Source organism: Fistularia commersonii, chromosome 5, assembly GCF_037954325.1.
Source record: "Fistularia commersonii isolate RoL2024-O1a breed Wild chromosome 5, RoL_Fcom_v1.0, whole genome shotgun sequence".
Classification (NCBI taxonomy): Eukaryota; Metazoa; Chordata; class Actinopteri; order Syngnathiformes; family Fistulariidae; genus Fistularia; species Fistularia commersonii.
In genome coordinates, this window is record NC_141288.1 from 19,613,480 (window position 1) to 19,631,909 (window position 18,430).

General features: G+C 43.9%; 1 protein-coding gene across 2 annotated transcripts in view; it reads left to right on the plus strand.

Moving 5' to 3' along the window:
- The first annotated feature begins 233 nt into the window (after positions 1–233).
- The window catches only part of LOC147234298 (uncharacterized), a 58,896-nt gene continuing 40,699 nt past the window's right edge, over positions 234–18,430 (plus strand). For both annotated transcript variants that reach the window (XM_086147190.1, XM_086147189.1), the window contains exon 1: positions 234–7,944. In XM_086147190.1, the coding sequence (XP_086003316.1) occupies positions 7,813–7,944 (132 nt within the window). In that variant the 5' untranslated portion in view covers positions 234–7,812. The remainder of the gene's footprint in view (positions 7,945–18,430) is intronic.

Here is an 18,430-nt window from a genome sequence, read left to right on the forward strand (position 1 = left end):
CCCGGCTGTTTAAAAAAAAAAAAAAAAAAATCACATCATTATTATTATTTAACACATGATTTCTCAACGCATTACATTACTTTACATTACAGTCATTTTGCAGACGCTTTTATCCAAAGCGATTGACAAAAAGTGCGATTTAGTCACCGAAGATGCAAAGTACCAGAAGTCAGAAGTGACCACTCAACCAAATAGCCATCTCAGAACCATTTACATACATACATTCATTTCTTTGTTTTTTTTGTTTTTTTTTTGCGATTAGTAGGTTAGTGCTCGTTGAAGAGGTAAGTTTCCAGCTCACGGCGAAACATGGGCGGCGACCCCGGCCGTTCTGACCTTTTTCGGTCGTTGGTTCCACCATCGAGGAGCCGAGACGGAGAAGAGCCGAGACCGGTCGGATCGGCAGCTCGGAAGCCAGTATGGTCACCGCCGGGCCACCGGCAAGGAGGGAGTTGCAACAGTCCAAACGCGAGATAACTAAAGCCCGGATGAGTATCTGGAGCCGCATACGTCACGTACGATCGCGCTACATATTTAATAGCGGCGTGAGGCGTCGCACTCCCAGCTCGGGTTGGACGGCGGTAAGCGTCGGCCGCCGGTAGATGCATGTATTCATGCGCCTGTGGGCAGCATCTGTGTACGTGCGGATGGCAGAGAAAGTATATGGAGATCAATGCAAGCAGCTGTTCTCTCTGCACTTCAAACGGCGCTCTGTTGTCGGCGCCGCAGCTCTCTGACAGGCCTCGCGCAAAGGAATCAAAGGCTAATGAGACAGTCATCGCACAAACGCACCCGGCAGACCCATGAATATTGATACGGCTCGGGAGAAACGGAGGCAGGGTGTCTTCGCTCGCTCCACAGCGGCTCCATAAATTAGAGAGACAACTATACGTCGGGAGGTCTTCGGGGTGGGAATCGTGACCCAAATAGGAATATTGTAAAGTTACGCGATGCGCAACAAACAAAAGACCCCTCATTTGAAATCATTTCATGACAGATTTACGCCGCGACTGATGGATCCGCGTCGCCGAGAACGAGCGCGGTTCAAACCTTTGCTTGGATTCGCTCGGTTTAGAGCGGCGGTAACCGGGAACGGAGCTGAATTATTTTCTTTTCTCGCGAGAAAATGTGACACGGAATGAAACGGGCAGAAATAAATGGGATCTCGCGTTCGTCGGAATTAAGCGGCGCGCGCGACGGCGTGCAGGCGAGTGTGGAAATAAATTGCGAATCACTGAAGCAGGGTCTTCCAAGCGTGGGGTCTCCACGCTCTCCCTGTGTCCCCTTGGGGGTCCTGAAGGATCTCCAGAGTCCTCCCACACATGATCCAGATGTCACGTGTCTTTATATGACATGGCTATATATTGACTATATGATGTGTGAATGAATGAGTGAATGAATATGACGCCTGAGAAAAATGTGAATGACATCACATGATGAATGAATGAGAGTGAATTTTTCTCTCTATATGACATGTGATTGAATGAATGAATGAATGAATGAATGGTTGTTTCTTTGAGCTGTGAAGGAAAGTGAATTCTTGTCTTCATGTGACGTGTGAATGAACGGTCGCATGTCGCTGCTTCATGAGTGTGTCACGTGAATAAATGAGTGAATCTGAATGAAAGCGTGAATGGTTTTGTTTTTACATAATGAGTGAACGAGAGTAAATTGTTCTCTTTATATGACGAGTGAATGAATGAATGAATGGTTGTTTCTATATGAAGTGTGAATGAAAGAGTGAATGGTTGTGTTTTTACATGATGAGTGAATGAAAGAGTGAATTGTCTCTGTATGACATGTGAATGAATGAATGAATGTTGTCTCTATATGAATGAGTGAATAGTTGTGTGGCTTTTTATGTGAATGAAAGAATGAATGGTTGTGTTTTTACATGAATGAGAGTAAATTGTTTCTCTCTGTATGACATGTGAATGAATGAGTGTATGTTTGTGCGTCACTACTTCATGAATGAATGGTTGTTTATATATGTGATATGAATGACTGAGTGAATGTTGTCTCTGTGTGAAATCTGACTGAATGAGCGAATGTCGTTTGGCTTTTTACGTGAACGGTTTTGTTTTTACATGATGAATGAATGAATGAGAGTGAATTATTCTCTCTATATGAGCGCTGAATGAATGAATTACTTTACATGTGCATGACTACATGATGATAAAATGGTTTTCTCTATATGCTATATGTTATGCAAGCGAATGAGTGAATTGTTTTTTGACTACATGACGACTGAATGAGAGTGAATTGTTTTCTCTCAATGTGACATGTGAATGAATGAGTGAATGGTCGTGAATTAATTAAAAAAAAGAAAATTCTACAGAACGTGCAATCAAACTCCTGTATGGACACTCGCCTCATTTTCTATAGACATTTTCCATATGCAAAATTTTAAAAATCAAGTATCGTATATTCCGACATATAAGTCACGACTTATAACATATAAGACATATAAGACTTATTTCATACCCCTGGAGAATTGTGGCTTTTCTAATTTATTGATTTTTATAGGGTAATTACAGTAGCTTCCTTCGGCCAACACGGTCAAATTGGAAAAATGAAACTGTTTCGACAAACCCAGTGGCATTTTTACGAAAATTCTTCAGCTCAGCTATTTTGCACTATTTGCGCACACGTGAAACAGACGTGTAGAAATGCATTTGATGCAGCTTTCACACTGGAAGCGATCAGTCCGGCTGTCGGAAACGGAAATAGAGCTGCTGCACGAAAGTTCGGCACCTGTTCTGAAAAACCATTCGCTTTTGTAGATGATACTCTTTCCTGTAACGTCTCGCTGCGTTAATATCTCATGTTTGAACAGGGAAAAGCGCGGCTTATTTATGCACAATTTCCTTTTTACTTATGAAAATTAGGTGCGGCCTACATCTAGTGGATGTAGAATTTAACATGACATAAATGTTTGGGGACGTTAACCGACCGACTCTTCAGTCAAGCAGCGGGCGAACAATTCCAAGAGGGACTAAACCAAGACGGTTCATCTTCGGTAGTTCTTCTTTTTCCTGCGATGAAGTTTGAGACCTTGACCCTCAGAACCCGGGGACGCATCCAACCGACGACGGTGTCGTTACGCCCTGATCCCCATCTTTTTTGGGGATCGCGGGTTTCGTGAGTCTGTTTTCTCTTTTAGGTTGATAGACGCTTTGAGGCCTTGACGGAGGAGGGTCTGTAGAACTCAGCCGCGAACAATTCAAATCTCCGAACTTCCAAACCGGAATAGTTCATCCGTCCGTCATCCGTTTGCGCAAAAATCCGGCATTGTGTCGGATTTGATAGATCTCGTATCTCGTCAGGCCCGGGAAATTGCGAAACGGGCTTCTCCCCGCTTATTTAAACCGCAAGTCACGGCGAAAACAATCGTCGTCGTCCGAGGACGGAAAACGATTCCGTCGTGACCGGCCGGCAATAGAAAAAAAAAAAAAAAAAATCTATACTCGTCTAAAAGTCCAGCTGGCCCACTTTCAAAAGTACTTAGAGCTTTATAACGGCTACTGTGGTCCGTGAACAAAGTGTGGATTGTGTACACTCAGAAAGAAGTTGGTAAAGTACTTCTGCCGTGACAGATGCCAGAACAATCCCCCGTGACAGCGTCGCGTTTCCTACCTCGGCTTCTGTTGCGCCGCGGCTTATCGACCGAGTGTCACTCGTTCCCCCCTCCGCCCCCCCCCGGGTGGTATCTTCCCACGCGACGTGATAAATGAACCGTCCGATTCCGTTATTTAAATGGACAAGCCCCCCCCCCCGCCCGCCCGCGCCACGGCGACATTCAAAAGACGAAGGAACCAAAAGGCGACATCCGGGACTTTCACCGTCCCGGATCCGGGGGGGGGGGGGCGAAAAGCCGAGAGCGCGGCAGCGTTTTTTTTCCGGGGTGGTGTGTCATTTTAGCTTATTCCTCCTGTCAGCAGGCAGGCAAACAAACACTGGAAGGAGGACAGGTGTGGCGGCAGGCAGGCAGGGAGGAGAAGACTGATGAGGCAAGAAGGCCGTCTACAGTACGTGGGCGACTGTGCCTCCGTCTTGACTGGGGCTCGTAAATCAAGCTCCCCTCCGGGGTCTATCTTCCATTCTCAGACCTTCACAACAGCTTGTTCCCCGGCCTGTGACGAGAGGGGCTGTTGTCACAGCGGCCATCGATTGCGCGGGATGAGTTTGTCAGACCGGGGGATTTCGCCCATCCGAGCGTCCCCGGCCCCTATCTGCCGCCGCCCGTCTTCGGGCTACATGCTCCGTCTGATGCCAACTTAGTGCGACATCCTGCGCGGTCCTAGTCTGAAATGAGATCTCTATGGGTTGGAATAAGAAATCCCCAATCCGAGGGAAGAGGCAAAGCCGTTCTCCTCGAGGTTAAAGGCCGGGGTGAGCGGAAATTCGGTACGGCACGAATTTGTTTAGTCGCGCTTCTCGCCCTGCTCGCTAATGGATTCCCGTTGACGTGTTCGACGACGAAAAAGGAGGGCAACCGCTTCACCCTAGGAACACCTTCCCGACAAAGTCAGTCAGCTTGAAGCCGGCGCGGCGAGATGCTTCACGCGCGCACGCCGCACCCTTTAAAAGCCAATTAGCCGAACGTTTCATGCTAATCAGGGACAGCATTTTGATCTCCTGATGTCGTTTCCAATTCGTGGAGGAATAAATTACACAAATCTGACAGCTTCCAAATTAAAGACCCCGGTCGGTCTGACACTCCTGTCAGGTGAATGCTTAACAGCAGAAAATCAAGATTTTATTTTCTCTCTTATGCCTTCTTAAAGGATTTGGGTCGTTTTAGACATGCTCGCATGGTTAGCGCTTCTGACGCACAGCAAGAAAATCGGCAAGAAAGTGCCCGGTACAAGTCCAACAGGCCTTTCTGAACGAATGAATCAACGAACGAATCAACAAACGAATCAACGAACGAATCAACGAATGAAGGAACGAACAAACGAACGAACGAACAAACGAATGAACGAACGAACGAGGTCTCTCTTTCCATGTGGCTCTGCAATAAGGCGCCGCTATAATACGAGGCAGCCGCGGCGACTCATCTATTACATTTATTCCAAAGAAACGTCAGAAAATCCAAGCAGAGGCTAGAAAACAAGAGAAATTTGATGAAGAAAATAAAACGATAAAAATGTGTGACGCATTTGTGCCCCCCGTGACAGGACGCGATCCTTCAATAAGATGCAACAATGTTGTTGACTGCTTGTTTACAAGGATATACAGTATATGCATGCGTATATATCTATCTGTGTATAAACATAGTATCTAGACCACGGCGGTTGATGAGTGAAAACCAATCATTTTATGAGCGGAGGGGTTCCATCCCGACGCCCAGTGGGGTGATACCTTGACAGAAACGCAGTGAAAATGATAACAGCGGTGATATTGCTCCTCCGTGTCACCGGTGCCTTCGCATCCTTTGTCCTCAGGCACTTTCAAAGCGTTTCTTCATCTTGTTTCCTCAGCCTCGGTTGGTGAAAACTCAACCGGCTCGGAGCTCAGGAGCACTCCCACTCAACCTCCCTGCCTACCGAGAGCACTTGAAAGCAATTTTCTTTTAATCAAGTTCACTATAAAGGCCCTTCTGACGCCAACCTCTGCAACACTACCATTATTTTCTTTTTTTTTTTTTTTTTTTTCCAACTTCATCTCTGTGTACATTATATTGATTTCTTCCTGAGTGGTATAAAACACTGTTTACTGACATAATGAAAATTCTCTTGGAGTTTATTGCTCTTTCAGGACGGATACGAGTATTGGCTCGCTCTTACCGCGACGGATCATTTTTCAAATATCCGATTTTACTCGAGACGCCGCGCTGCTGCAATGCGGGACTCGGACACAAAAATGGAAACAATATCGTAGCGTGAAGCTTTGTACGCGTTCTGATTCTTAAAGTTTCCCCAAACATCAAACTAATCTCATCTGTACGGCTCATCCTGCAATCAGGAACACCAGAAACCCTCAGTTTCGACTCCAAACCGGCCACATATTCAGACAAACAACCGTTCGCCTTCACATTCGGACGTCATATAAGAGACGTATTGTCATTCACATGTTTGCACAGTTGACCGCGTTCGAGACTCCACGCCGGAAGGCCCCCGGAGGGGATCCAACCGGGGGACCGGCGCTCCCGGACGTCGAATCGACGGAGTAAAATGTTAAATTCCGCTGAAAAACAGGGGAGCGGGAGAGTTTCCAAATTGCATTTAAGTCAAATTCCCCCGGCTCCCAAAGCTCACATCAGGCACCACCATCTATTTCCAATATCCTCGGGCGAAGTTTCCGCCGTTTCATATTTGCGAGGAACATTTCTTAGAACCACTTAACAGTCACTGACCTTGAGCGTGAGGCTCCGGAGTGAATACGAATGTCGCCGCGCCGCGTTGCTAAGGCGGCGAGCGCTCAGTCGACGGCGTCCTATTTGATGCATTGTGATGACAGACGCGCGCTGTGACTGGCACTTGCAGGGTGGCTGCAAATGATGACAAATACTCCATCAAATTTGGGTTAATTCAACTAGATAGGAGCTAATGGCGGTGTTCATTACCCAGATTGGATGAAATAATAACCTTTTTAATCATGGCCCTGAAGAGCAAAACACTTAGTAAACACAAGGATTTAATCAAGTGATGAAAGCATCGATTAAATTAGATTTAAGTTTATGTGAGCGCTCTCCTCCGAGATAGTCATTCACAGTTCGCGGGGTTTGTTTGTTTTTTTTTTTTTAAGCGCCGTGATCTCCAGATGATTCCAACCCTGAGGATTCAAGACTTTTATTGTCATTACATGGACAGCGACGAAATTTAGAGATAGCGGCTCTCGGGTTCAGAGGAATCAAAAACAACCTTAAAAAGCAGGACATCGAACAACAATACAGAAATAGCAGCATCTCTGGGTCAGAGATATAAGATGGAAAAAATACAAGACCAAAAATGTAAAAAAAATATATAAAGAGTATTAATAACATCTAGAACAGGGGCCCTCGGAATAATATTTTGTAGCCCCGTACCTGAAATCAAATCTTTGTGTTTGTGCGGCCCGCAGGTTTTTCTCACATGCATCTGGGCGTTTTATACTGTGGGTTTAAAAAAAAAAAAAAAACGGGCACAGAAAAAATGAGAGAGTAACTTTGCAATGTATTTTTTGCTTCAAAATTTGAAAACGAAAGGATTTTTTTGATGAAAAAACATCTGGTGACATTGTTAAAATGATCTTTTCTTTCCTTATTTCTAGAAAACCCACAAAAACAATAGCAAAATAAAAGCAGCCAAAATTAAAACGATTGTTTAAATAACCAGAATAGCCACCATTAGCCTTGTAAACATTATACTCCCTCTTATACATGCGAACAATCAATTTTCTAATAAATTCTAGAGGCAAATATTTCCCACAGTGATTTCTCTTTTAATTCAACAATATTTTTAGGGTTTAATTTCATCCATTCTTTTTTTTTATTCATTTTTAATATTAATCCATCTTTTTTTTTTTTTTAAATCGGAACAGTTCATTACATATAAAGGTTTTCAGAATTTACCTGTTTACCTCCTTTACACTAAAACAAAAGAAAACTTTGATTTTACCGGTCCGGCCCCCCGGACCAAAATGAGTTTTAGACCCCTGATCTAGAAGAAAAACTTGATAACTATGTAGACAGAAAAAAGTAAAAAAGCGGAATAAAAACTTTTTTTTTTTTTTTTTTTTGCACCGTACTGCATGTGAGGTTCAAGTGTCGAATTTCCATTTTTCCATGTTTTGTTTTTTTTTTTTTTTCCTTGATGGCAACAGTTGACAATGCGGGCGCCACGTTGCGTATTCTTTAACCCTCCCCCTCTTCCGTCTCATCGCCAGGCCGAGATCCCACGAGAGAGCGGCGTCGGCCGAGTCGGAGAACCCTTCGGAAGACCGATCGCCCTCAACACAGAGGTGAGCGTCATTGCTCTTTCTGTCCTCTCTCGGAGATAAATGACAAAAGATGCTTAAAATGATGGATGGCGGCTCAAAGTTTAGCCATTATGGACTGAGAGCAAGATTTGATGTATCACGCACGACAAGACAAGCCATGCCTTACCGTGTTTACGGTGTTTTATAGCGAGAGTGTCCTGTATATATTACATCACCGATTCAAGGATTCAATCCAGGCCGCTTCTAACGCTTGTGGTTACTATTCATTGACGGTATCTATATGTATGGAGTCAAGAGAGAGGTCACACTCGGACAATCGATACCCGGCGATCCGCATCCAGGCCCGAAAACAGGACACTTCTTTCCATGAATTTTAAAGTAGCACTCCCAAGTGTAACAATTCGGTACCGAATGCTCGGTCAGGTCCCTCGTCCGGTCGGGCCGCGGTCCGAGAGAAGGTAGGCTTCGCCGCCGCAAAACAGTTGCTGATATGAGATGATGACGTGTGACGTACGTTAATGATCCCACGCTTGGGAAAGTGTTTAAAAAACAGTCACAGCAGCGAAGGTTATTGTCCAGGAACAGATACAGAAAAATACTTAAAAAGTATTATAAAGTTAATCTAAATGAATTATCATTTAAATAATTAATTAATTATAAATTATTAAAAAAAATATCAAAATACTTTAAAATTAAAAACAAAAATATAGAAAAATTTAAAACAAGAAAAAGGAAGACGCAAACTAACAAAAGACAAAGCTACAAGTTACGACGGGAGCCGCTTGCTGCAGGCTGCCTCTGCTCACGGCGCCAAAGAGTGTGAGATATCGGCGTCAAGGCATCAGTTTTGTGCTCATAGAGTACGAAAACAAAGACAACTGCTCATTTAAAACATCCAAACAATGTCAGTAGTCTTGACAGAGCAGCGTCTGCAGAAATGCATTTGACCGGTACGTATGATGCATCCTGATTGGTTTACTCGGCAAAATAAACCAATGAGCTTTCGGTGCGGGCGGTGCTTTTATTAATTTTCTTGGGGGCCAAAGTTTTCAGCGAGACGGCAGAGGAGAAAAATCGAAAATGTAAAACCGGCTTCACCTCAGATCGTAAGGGTGAAAAGCAATGACAGTGTAGTGCGTTTTACTGTTTGCGACCTGACGTCCTGTAAAATCAACAAATTCATTGACACTGAGTGCTGTGAGCTTGAAGTGTCGGGAAAATTGCTCAAGTCTGCAAAACAAACGGTATTTAAATACAAAGAGACCCTGCAAAATAAATAAGGGCATATTTTTATGCAGGTGGCAGGTGTGATTTGAAGATTGAAAGGTAGAAAGGACATGTTTAAATTGTTTAAAAATACTCATAGTTCTTGTTGTATTTGTCCTATTCATAAGAAATGAGTTAATAAAATTTTGGTGCGCTGCATTAAATCTCCCTGAAATTAGTTTTTGCAGGATGGGATGTCAAAGTGTGACACATTGTGGGCTATTGTTGCCTTCTTAAAATACTCACTAGTCGTGTTTTTCAAAAGGGAGTTGATTTAGGCCCAAAAAAAACCAACATTTTTGTCAAAAATTGACTTTGATACTTATTTTAAAGAGGCTGACGATGTGCGGGTTCACAAAAAATTCACAAGGACAAATATCACTGTGTCAAACCAGCACATTGACAATTTCCCGTGAAACACATGGGGTTTCTGGAGCTCCGCTCGGCGTTCTTCCGCTTTCCGTGTCGTGGTCCCTTCTCGAACCTTGCGGTTTCAAAACGGGTAATCCAACCGCCGTCCTACGTTTTGTGTTTAAAAAGGAAACGTAACGGCTGCGAAACACTCGCGTGTTTCTTCTTCCGCGGGGCTAAACGATGGCCGTCAACCGGGGAAATCTGCATCGGGGGCAAAATGTGATTTATCGGCCTTTTTTTTTTTTTTTTTTTTTTGGCAATGCAGGAAGAAGTAGCACAACTGTTGCATTGTTTATTTAACACCGCTGAAGGAATTGCTTTTAAAATATCAGGCGGGGAAAGGCTTAAACGGTTTCTAAATTGGACATCAAAGTGTATTTCCTGTGCAGCGGGGGAAGCGCGTGAAACCCGAAATACAGGCCGAACGCACAAACGGTCGCGTTTCTTTTTCTGGAATTTTCACCCCCGATATTTGATTCCGCTTTAATTGTTTCCTGCGGCTCAATTTATCGTAGCCGCAGCGCTCAGACAGCACCGCGGGGCGATCGGCTTGTTGCGCCACAATAACTGGACCGGAAGGCGCTTCTCCTGCCCACATGCGGCTGTTTAATGCTAAGAATCCTGCAGGCTGCTTTTGAAATGCAGTTTTTCATTTGCATTCAGGCAGCGGCGCGGAGCGTGCGCAGACACGGGAGCCCAGAACATGTCCAACAAGTAGTTGCACTCGAGGGAGACGGTGCGAAATGAGAAATGGCTTCGCAGGAAACGGGCTTAAACCCGGGCGTTTTTGCCGCTTGTTTAACGACGGCCGCCTCTCGCCGCTCGGGTCGCGTCGTATCGGCGTTGACCCCCCCCGCGCGCCCGGCTCCTCCGACACCTTCCCGTCCGAGTTAATGAGATGACTCCGCTCTGTGTCCGGGTCGCGGTGATATTTACAGAAAGCGTCGTAGCGGCAGAGATCCACGCCTCCCCGTGGCGCTTCCTGGTCTCATTTGCATAGCTTTCAGACTCCCCTTCCTTCCACCGCTCTGGCTGCGCTCCTCCGTGATCGACAGGCTCCTTCACACTTCTCCTCGGTTTGTGTCGCACATGTTAATTAAAGCCTCTAATTAGCTTTCCCCGCTAAAAGGCCGCATTAAATCAGAGTTGGAATGGCAAATGATTCCTGGCATTAGCATAATTGTGTTTTTGAAGTGTAAAGATTTGGGCATTAGGGATGCCGGGTCACGTTTTTTTTTTTTTTGTTTCGGTGATTTGTTGTGTTTCGGGCTCCCGGCCCAAGGGGCGACCGGAGGTTGGTTGGTTGGGTTGCGGGGCCCCGGGGCCCGACGGGGGCCGAACACTAATGAGGCCTTCTCCTCTCTGATGGAGCAGACACAGGAAAACAAACCTGTGATGTGGGGGCCCTCAGGTGGTCCTGGGAGCCCAACACAGGAAAATCCAATATGTGTATAATGGAGTGTAAGTGTGTGTGTGTGTGTGTGTGTGTGTTTCAGTCATACACCCTGCGAAGAGAACACTGCATTGTATTTCTCGTGTGACAATTGTGATATATTGTGGGGCCTCACTTTTTGCGGGTGTTACGTTCCAACGACCGCCGCGAAAAGAGAATTTCCGCAAAGACCTGATCATTTTGATGGTATTTCCAGATATATTGATCGTCAACAAATCTCCCTCAACCCTTTATCGACCAACCATCCGCTGGATTAGGCTTCCCACACTCTTAAACAGTACACTAAACACTTTTGGATCATTGTAATGTACAATAAACACTAAAATACCATAAAAATGTACAGTAAATGAGTAAATTAAAAGTCCTATTAAACGTAGAGTACATAAAAATTATATATGGAAGTCAAATGAGAGCTTTGCAACACTTTTGATGGTGTGTATCTTCGAATTTGTGTGGATCTTCTGCTTTACTGCCTTTGTTTTCCTTCAGAAACATCGTTTCCTTCTGAAACATCGTGAAAATGGTTTCAATCAACGTACAAAAGTGGATCGACCAAACCGATATTGCAACATATTTTCAGAGCTCTTGCGGTGTTTGTCATAACTGGAAGTCATTTTAGCGTGAGATCCGTCTCTTCGATTTCCTCTTCTAGTCGCATTGGTACGACGGTAGGAGCGAGAGTTCGCGTTTGTTTAGCAAAGGAGATTTTGTATTGTATTTATTTCAAAAAATTAATTTTAGGTTTAATTTGGCTATTCTAATTTGGCTATTCTATCATATAGAATATGGCTGTTTTGTAAAGAAAAAAATGTTCAAATATTGCAAAAAAAAAAAAAACGTTAAAGAACGATAGATCGCAAGAACCGAATTTTAAAAAAAAATCTGTGAAGGAGCGAGGACGCCAAAGCCGAGGGTCCACCGTCTATCTTGAACAGCCATTTTGATTCCCGCGGGCTAAATGCTAAATGCTATAAATGCTGGGTTTCAAAGCGCATTCCCATGCGTTGACTCCCGAAAGGTTTTACTTTTTAAATATAAATATCTAACATTAGGTCTTTTATCATTCAATGTCAACCAAGTAGAGGTTTGAGACCAACAGTGCTCCAAAAAAAGCGTATTCTCGCATGACATACACACCAACATTTACTCAAAACGTCATGTGAGAATTTGTTTTTTTTTTTGTACTATATGTAGAATATATTATCTTCATTTTTGGAGCACTGTTGGTCTGCAGATTTTTTTCAAACCTTCTCTCAGTCAAATTTTTGGATCCGGCACCTATTCCTGGGCATAAATGAACGTGTTATTTTTTTTTTTTTCCTTTTTCTAATTTCCTGCAAGTAACATAACAAAGATTATTATTATTACTTTAATGTAAAAAGTCCAATCTTCATTTTGACACCAAACAGGGAGCTCCGTATGCTAAAGTTAGCCTTCTAGAAAAACAACAAACTGCCCAAGAAGTAAAAGGCAAAATGTGAAATATGCTTTTGCATAGAATCTATGCAAATAAATATGTCACATTTTGGATTTGAATGAGTCATAAATTCAGAGTTATTCAACAATAAGGAGTAGTTACATTTATTTTACATTACTTTTTGTTCCATTTATACTGTTCCGGTTCCATGCGGCCCTTTGAGGGCCACCAGTATCCTGATGAAAATGGTGAAAATGATGTATATGATTTATGAATGAGTAAGTGAATGGTTGTCGATCTCTATTACCTGAGAGGGGGAATTTCTCTATATGGGGCCTTGTGATCAACTGGCGACCTGGTCAGGGTTTTATTCCGGGATAAATGCTATAGATAATAAATAAATGAATGAATGGAAAGCTTTAAACACTCAAAGAGCCATTTGGACTTGTTTCCCGCTGAAAGGAAAACACGGGAAGCTGCGAAACCCTTCATCTAGAATGAAGATTACGTTTAATCTATGGTGTTTTTAACCTTTATGCCGTAGATAAAAATAGCATGTGTCGCATTTTTCAAATCAATGAACTGGTATAGAGAAAAGGAAATTTTATTTTTGCCAGCAACAAAAACGTTTTGAACTCCGCTGGGTTGAAGGTTACTTTCAAAGAAAAATACTCAACGTCTGTTTCAGTCCCGCTCGTATTCAGGGAATAAAAAGCCGGGTTTAAATGATCCACCTGCAGCAAAACGAAAATACCGTCTGCTTCTGTGCGGCGTGGATGTTTTATCCCGCGTTCTGGAGCGCGCGGTCGGCTGTCAACTGGCCAATGTTACGCGTACTGTTCGAAAAATAAAGGGAACACTTAAACAACACAATGTAACTCCAAGTCAATCATACTGGTGTGAAATCAAACTGACCGCTTCGGAAGCAACACGGATTCATTTGGACTTGTTTTAAGGATGTTATATCGAAGATGAATCAGCCTGGAGTGTGTTTTTACACTTTCATTTGCAGAGTGACTCCAAATCTATATATATGGTTGATCATTTATGTGTGATTTTGTTGTCAGCACATTCAATTATGTCAAGAAAATATTCCATCAGAGTATTTCCTTCATTCAGATCTGTGTTTTTTACCGTTCTCCTTATTTTTTTAAGCATTTCATATATGTGCAAAAAAACCTAGCTGATGTGATATTTGCTCCCGAAATAGAATAAGTTGCAATTCGATTGTCGTCGCGCAAATATCACACCCGCACTTGGTTGCACGACTAAAACCGAACACGTCTGTTCTCTCCGGATTTCAGGCGCGCGTGGATAGATTTCGATATTAGCGCCGCGTTCGGCAGGTTTCTCACTCGTAAGTGGTTTATTCGCAGCAGCCCTTGTAGAGCGTTGTAATTCAGCGGCGTAAAGTCTTGGAATATTTGAGCTTTTCCATCATCCTTTGAGCAGCCGTGACCTGGTTTCCCGCCACACGCAGGCTGAGTGTGTGAATGGCAACGCAGAGAGAGGAGCTGGCTGCCTCTGCAAGAACTTATAGTTCTGTTTTGTTGCCCGCAGCCCTTCATCTAACATCTCACTGTGGCTGTTTCATTACTGACTGCAATATTTCAAACTGATCTCCTGTCAGAGGAAAGAAAAAAAAAAAAAAAAAAAAGAAGGGGGAGAGGAAATGCATTGGACTTTTTTTTTTTTTTTTTTTTTGTGACTGTGACACGATAAGTTAAATTGCGTTTTGTGAAGAAAACATAAAGGGGTTGAAAAGGAAAAAGGTGTGAAGAAGCAGAAGATGTTAGAAAGCTCTTTTTCGTATAGTTTAAGATCATATTTGTGCGAACTAATCCTGTAGCTTAGCTTCGCCGGATCCACCGACTCGCCTGTTTTAGCATCGGACGCGCCGCTGAATTCTCGCCGTGCGTCCTGACCTCACCTCGCCCTTCCCGCCGTGATTCCCACGCGCGGACGGCCCTCGCCGACGTCGCGCGAAAACACACAAATAATTCACGTCTTCATCAGCCATCTCCCTTGTTAGCCCCGCTAAAAACACAAGCGGCGGCGCTTCTTCGGTCGCCGTCCAGCAGCCGTCGAGCCCCGACGCGATGTACTTTTGAGGAACCTCCTCCGGGGGGGCCGGCTCTGCGACGACTGGTGAATTATTTAGGGGTGCACTTGTCTTCCCCGAAGGCGTAGCGGCGGTGCGGTGACAGTTTGGGTGGCGTGTGATAGCTGGGAGTGCTGTCACATGAGTTATTATTGTAGCAGCCGGAGATACGGGAACGCGGCAGATTCCCGTTCGCCGCCTCGAATGTGCTCCGGGCGTGAAAAGCCATTAAGATGCAACGGGGAGGACGCGAAAAAGACGCAGACGGGATTATCGCCGAGGCTCCTTTTAATTCGACTAATTCTATTCGGATTGGTTTGGATTCGACGGGCTACCGTTTCAAGAAAACCAGATGAAACAAAGAGCTTCGAACAGAGGGAGGGGAGAGAGAGACGACGGGCGGCGGCAGACTGTGTTTGGAAGTCCAACATTCATTATGTCTGTGTCACGGATGGCGGTCGTCAGAGCGCGGCGGGGAATCTCAGCCAGACGGCAGACGGGAAACCAAGGGCGCCGCCGGAGGCTGCGTTTACTCAACAAAAACACATTTCACCCGGCGCCACCTGCACGGGACTTCGTCTCTCCGAGTTTCGCCAAGTTTAAGAACAGCGGCGAGTCTGACGGCGGCGGGAAACCACCGGTCTTTTCTCACGTTCCCGTCACGCTCTGTTTGCACATCGTTATCTTTTCGGCGGACGCTTGTTTGTCTCGGCGTCGATGAACACGGGCGCCGTTTGAGTTTCAGATTTTGAGACACAAACGCAGCGTCCACGCTGCGTTGCCGGGCGCTCTGATGCAAACTCGGAGGTCAATTCCATCTCACGAAGGGCCGGGATGAGGAACACGAAGCGGTCGCAAACATCCGCCTTGGTGTTTTATCTCCACGGCGACCTGCAGCTCCTTCGAATTGTAATCCGCTGACGACCCGATGCGATCCCTCATTGACTCGAGAGTGCAATTCAACGCAGACAAAGTACCGACTGACAGGAAATGAACATGTAGCCATCAGGAAACAGACGCGTGCTAATAAAAGAGATTAAGGAGAGCTGTAATTCTACATTCAATAAACACGATAAAATAGCGGTGCTTTTCCAGTTTGTGCGTCAGATTAGCAATCTAGATCTAGACTTTGATGGTGCTGAATTTCCCTGCCGGTCAGAATGCATGCGTCAGAATATCGGATCAGGCTTCGCGCTGCATGGTTGCGGCTAAAAGTTTATTCTGCAAGCGCATATGACGCGATGAATCTGATACGGCTCAGTTCTACAGATAGTGAAGTGATTGGCATGCCGATGAGCGGCAGCTCGACCGCCCTTAAGTTTATGTCTCAACGATAAAGACTCGCTAACATAATTTAGTTCCAGGACGAACACTTGTGCGAAAAATCTGGCGACAATTTCTTCCCACCGACGTGCGACTTCAGACAGCAGATGCGAGCTGCCGAGGATAAACAGCAGATTTCCTCTCAGACGGCTGAAACACAAACACGGCGGCGACGGGCCCGCGTTTCATCTTCGGATTGAGATTCCGCGTGCTCCGGGACGCGTGTGTTCATTAAACAACCGCGAACAGCTTGAGAAGGAGCCGGCCAGCCGGGACTCAAACGCAAAAGCCGGTACGGTCGGTCTCCCGAGAGAAAAAAATCGGGGTCTTTTGTCTTTCTGAGAATTTGAATCCGCTCTGCAGGAGAGGGGACCCATCACCCGAAAGCTCGGGGGGCGATAACTTTTCGAAATAATCACTTCATCAGTCGCGGACGGCCGACCTTTGAAGGTCCTCCCGTTTATTCCGTCCTCCCGATACTTTCCCGAAAATGGAGGCGTGCTCGCGGCTTATCGCGGCAAACTTGCACGTGTGTGAACGAGAGCCGGGATGCACTGACATTCTCATAAAAAAAGAAAATCCGAGAGCCTCATTTAAGATAGGGAGGTGCGGAGCGGGCCTCCAAAATGACAGGTAAATACACACACACACACACACACACACACCTGCTGCAGCCCTGATTGAGTGTAAGTGTCTGTGTTGGCGGTCAAGGTCAGCTGATAATGGGAGAGATTGAGGACAGGGTGAGGCAGCGGCGGTGTGTGTGTGTGTGTGTGTGTCTATGTGTGTGTGTGCATGTGTGTGTGTGTGTGGGTTGGCAGCAGTCTCAGGTAATGAGATTTACGACCCTGAGCTCTCAGTGTGCACCCCTCACCCCCATCCACCCCCCTCCAACCCTCAGCTAACATGATTTATAGATCTAATAGGCGTCACCGCTCCTGCCTAAGATAGAGGCTTCACATTATCACCGAGGGAAAGTCATCTGTTCAACAGGGCCAGAATACAAAGACAACTCTACCAAGATGTGTGTGAGAGTGTGTGTGTGTGTGTGTGTGTGTGTGTGTGTGGCCTGTTCGCGGCAGGGGAGCGTCGGCGTCTTTTAATTTTTTAAAGTGAAGTAATTTGGAAGGTGGCGGACAAGAAAAGCGAGCGTCAGAGGACAGCTGGTACACATGTTCACTCCGATGTATCGGCAGAAATCCGAAATAAAACGTACTTATGTGATAAAATATAACACCGTGAGGTGATTCGTCAAGGAAAGTGTCATTCTGTGTTGCCCAGCAACAATTTGGAATATCTATTGTCAGCACAGAGGTGCACTGAGGGAACCTCTAACATCTGCAAGATGAAATTCCACTGTCACTTTGATATTTCGAGGATCCTAACATATTCTCACTCTGGAAATACATATAAATATTATATTTGTCTCATTCTAAAAATACAGATGTATCACTCTCATTTTGTATAGACACTTTATTTCATATATATATATATATATCCATACACTCATCTCATTCTGTGAATATAATAACCATCTCACTCTGTAAAGATATAGATTTCATATCATCCCATTCTGTATAAATAAATATAATTCATACATTCATCTTGTTCTTTATATATACATATATATATATATAAAACCATCCCATTCTGTATATATAAATATATTCATACATTCATCTTGTTCTTTGTATATCTCTAAATATATGAATATATGTTCATACATTTATGTCATCCTTCATAGGTAATAACCATCTCACTTTGTGTATATATTTATTTATTACATTTATCTCATTATTTATGAATATATCCATTCCATTCTGCATATATATTACATCCAACCCATTCTGTGTGTAAGTGTGTGCGTGTGTGTGTGTATAACAATATCCCATCATGTTTAAAATATTCATTTCAATCGCAACTATGTGTATACCTGTATATAAGAATAAACACATACACACACACATATGTGTATTATATATATATATGTGTGTGTGTGTGTGTTAAATTTTTATCTTAGGTAGCTTTCACCATATCTGCCATTATAATGATAATAATAATCCATCACTCTATCTGTTTGTGTTTGTGTTCCCCCTGCATTAAGGCCACCTTCTTATTTTGGATTCAGTAACACAAACTGCAGTCTTCGGCCCAATATGTACATCTTGATATATAAGACGCATTAAAAGAAAACAAAGAGGTTATATTCAAATGATCGCAAGCACTTGGGATATTTACAACTGAAATCCCATTGAAAAGGTTGGTTTCATGTCTCGATATGACATGTAACTATATATACAGTATGTATGTACCCCATATATGTATATATACATATATATAACCCTAAATGAAACATATATACATATATATGTATGCGTATACATATATATATATACACATCACTTTGCACATCCCTTTTATTTCCAGCTGTATGGGCATTTTTAGGTAATACTTTTACACTTTTTTCAGACTTAATTCATCTTTATTTTATTTTAGTTGACTTTATTTGATTTTAGCTTGTCACAGTCTATTG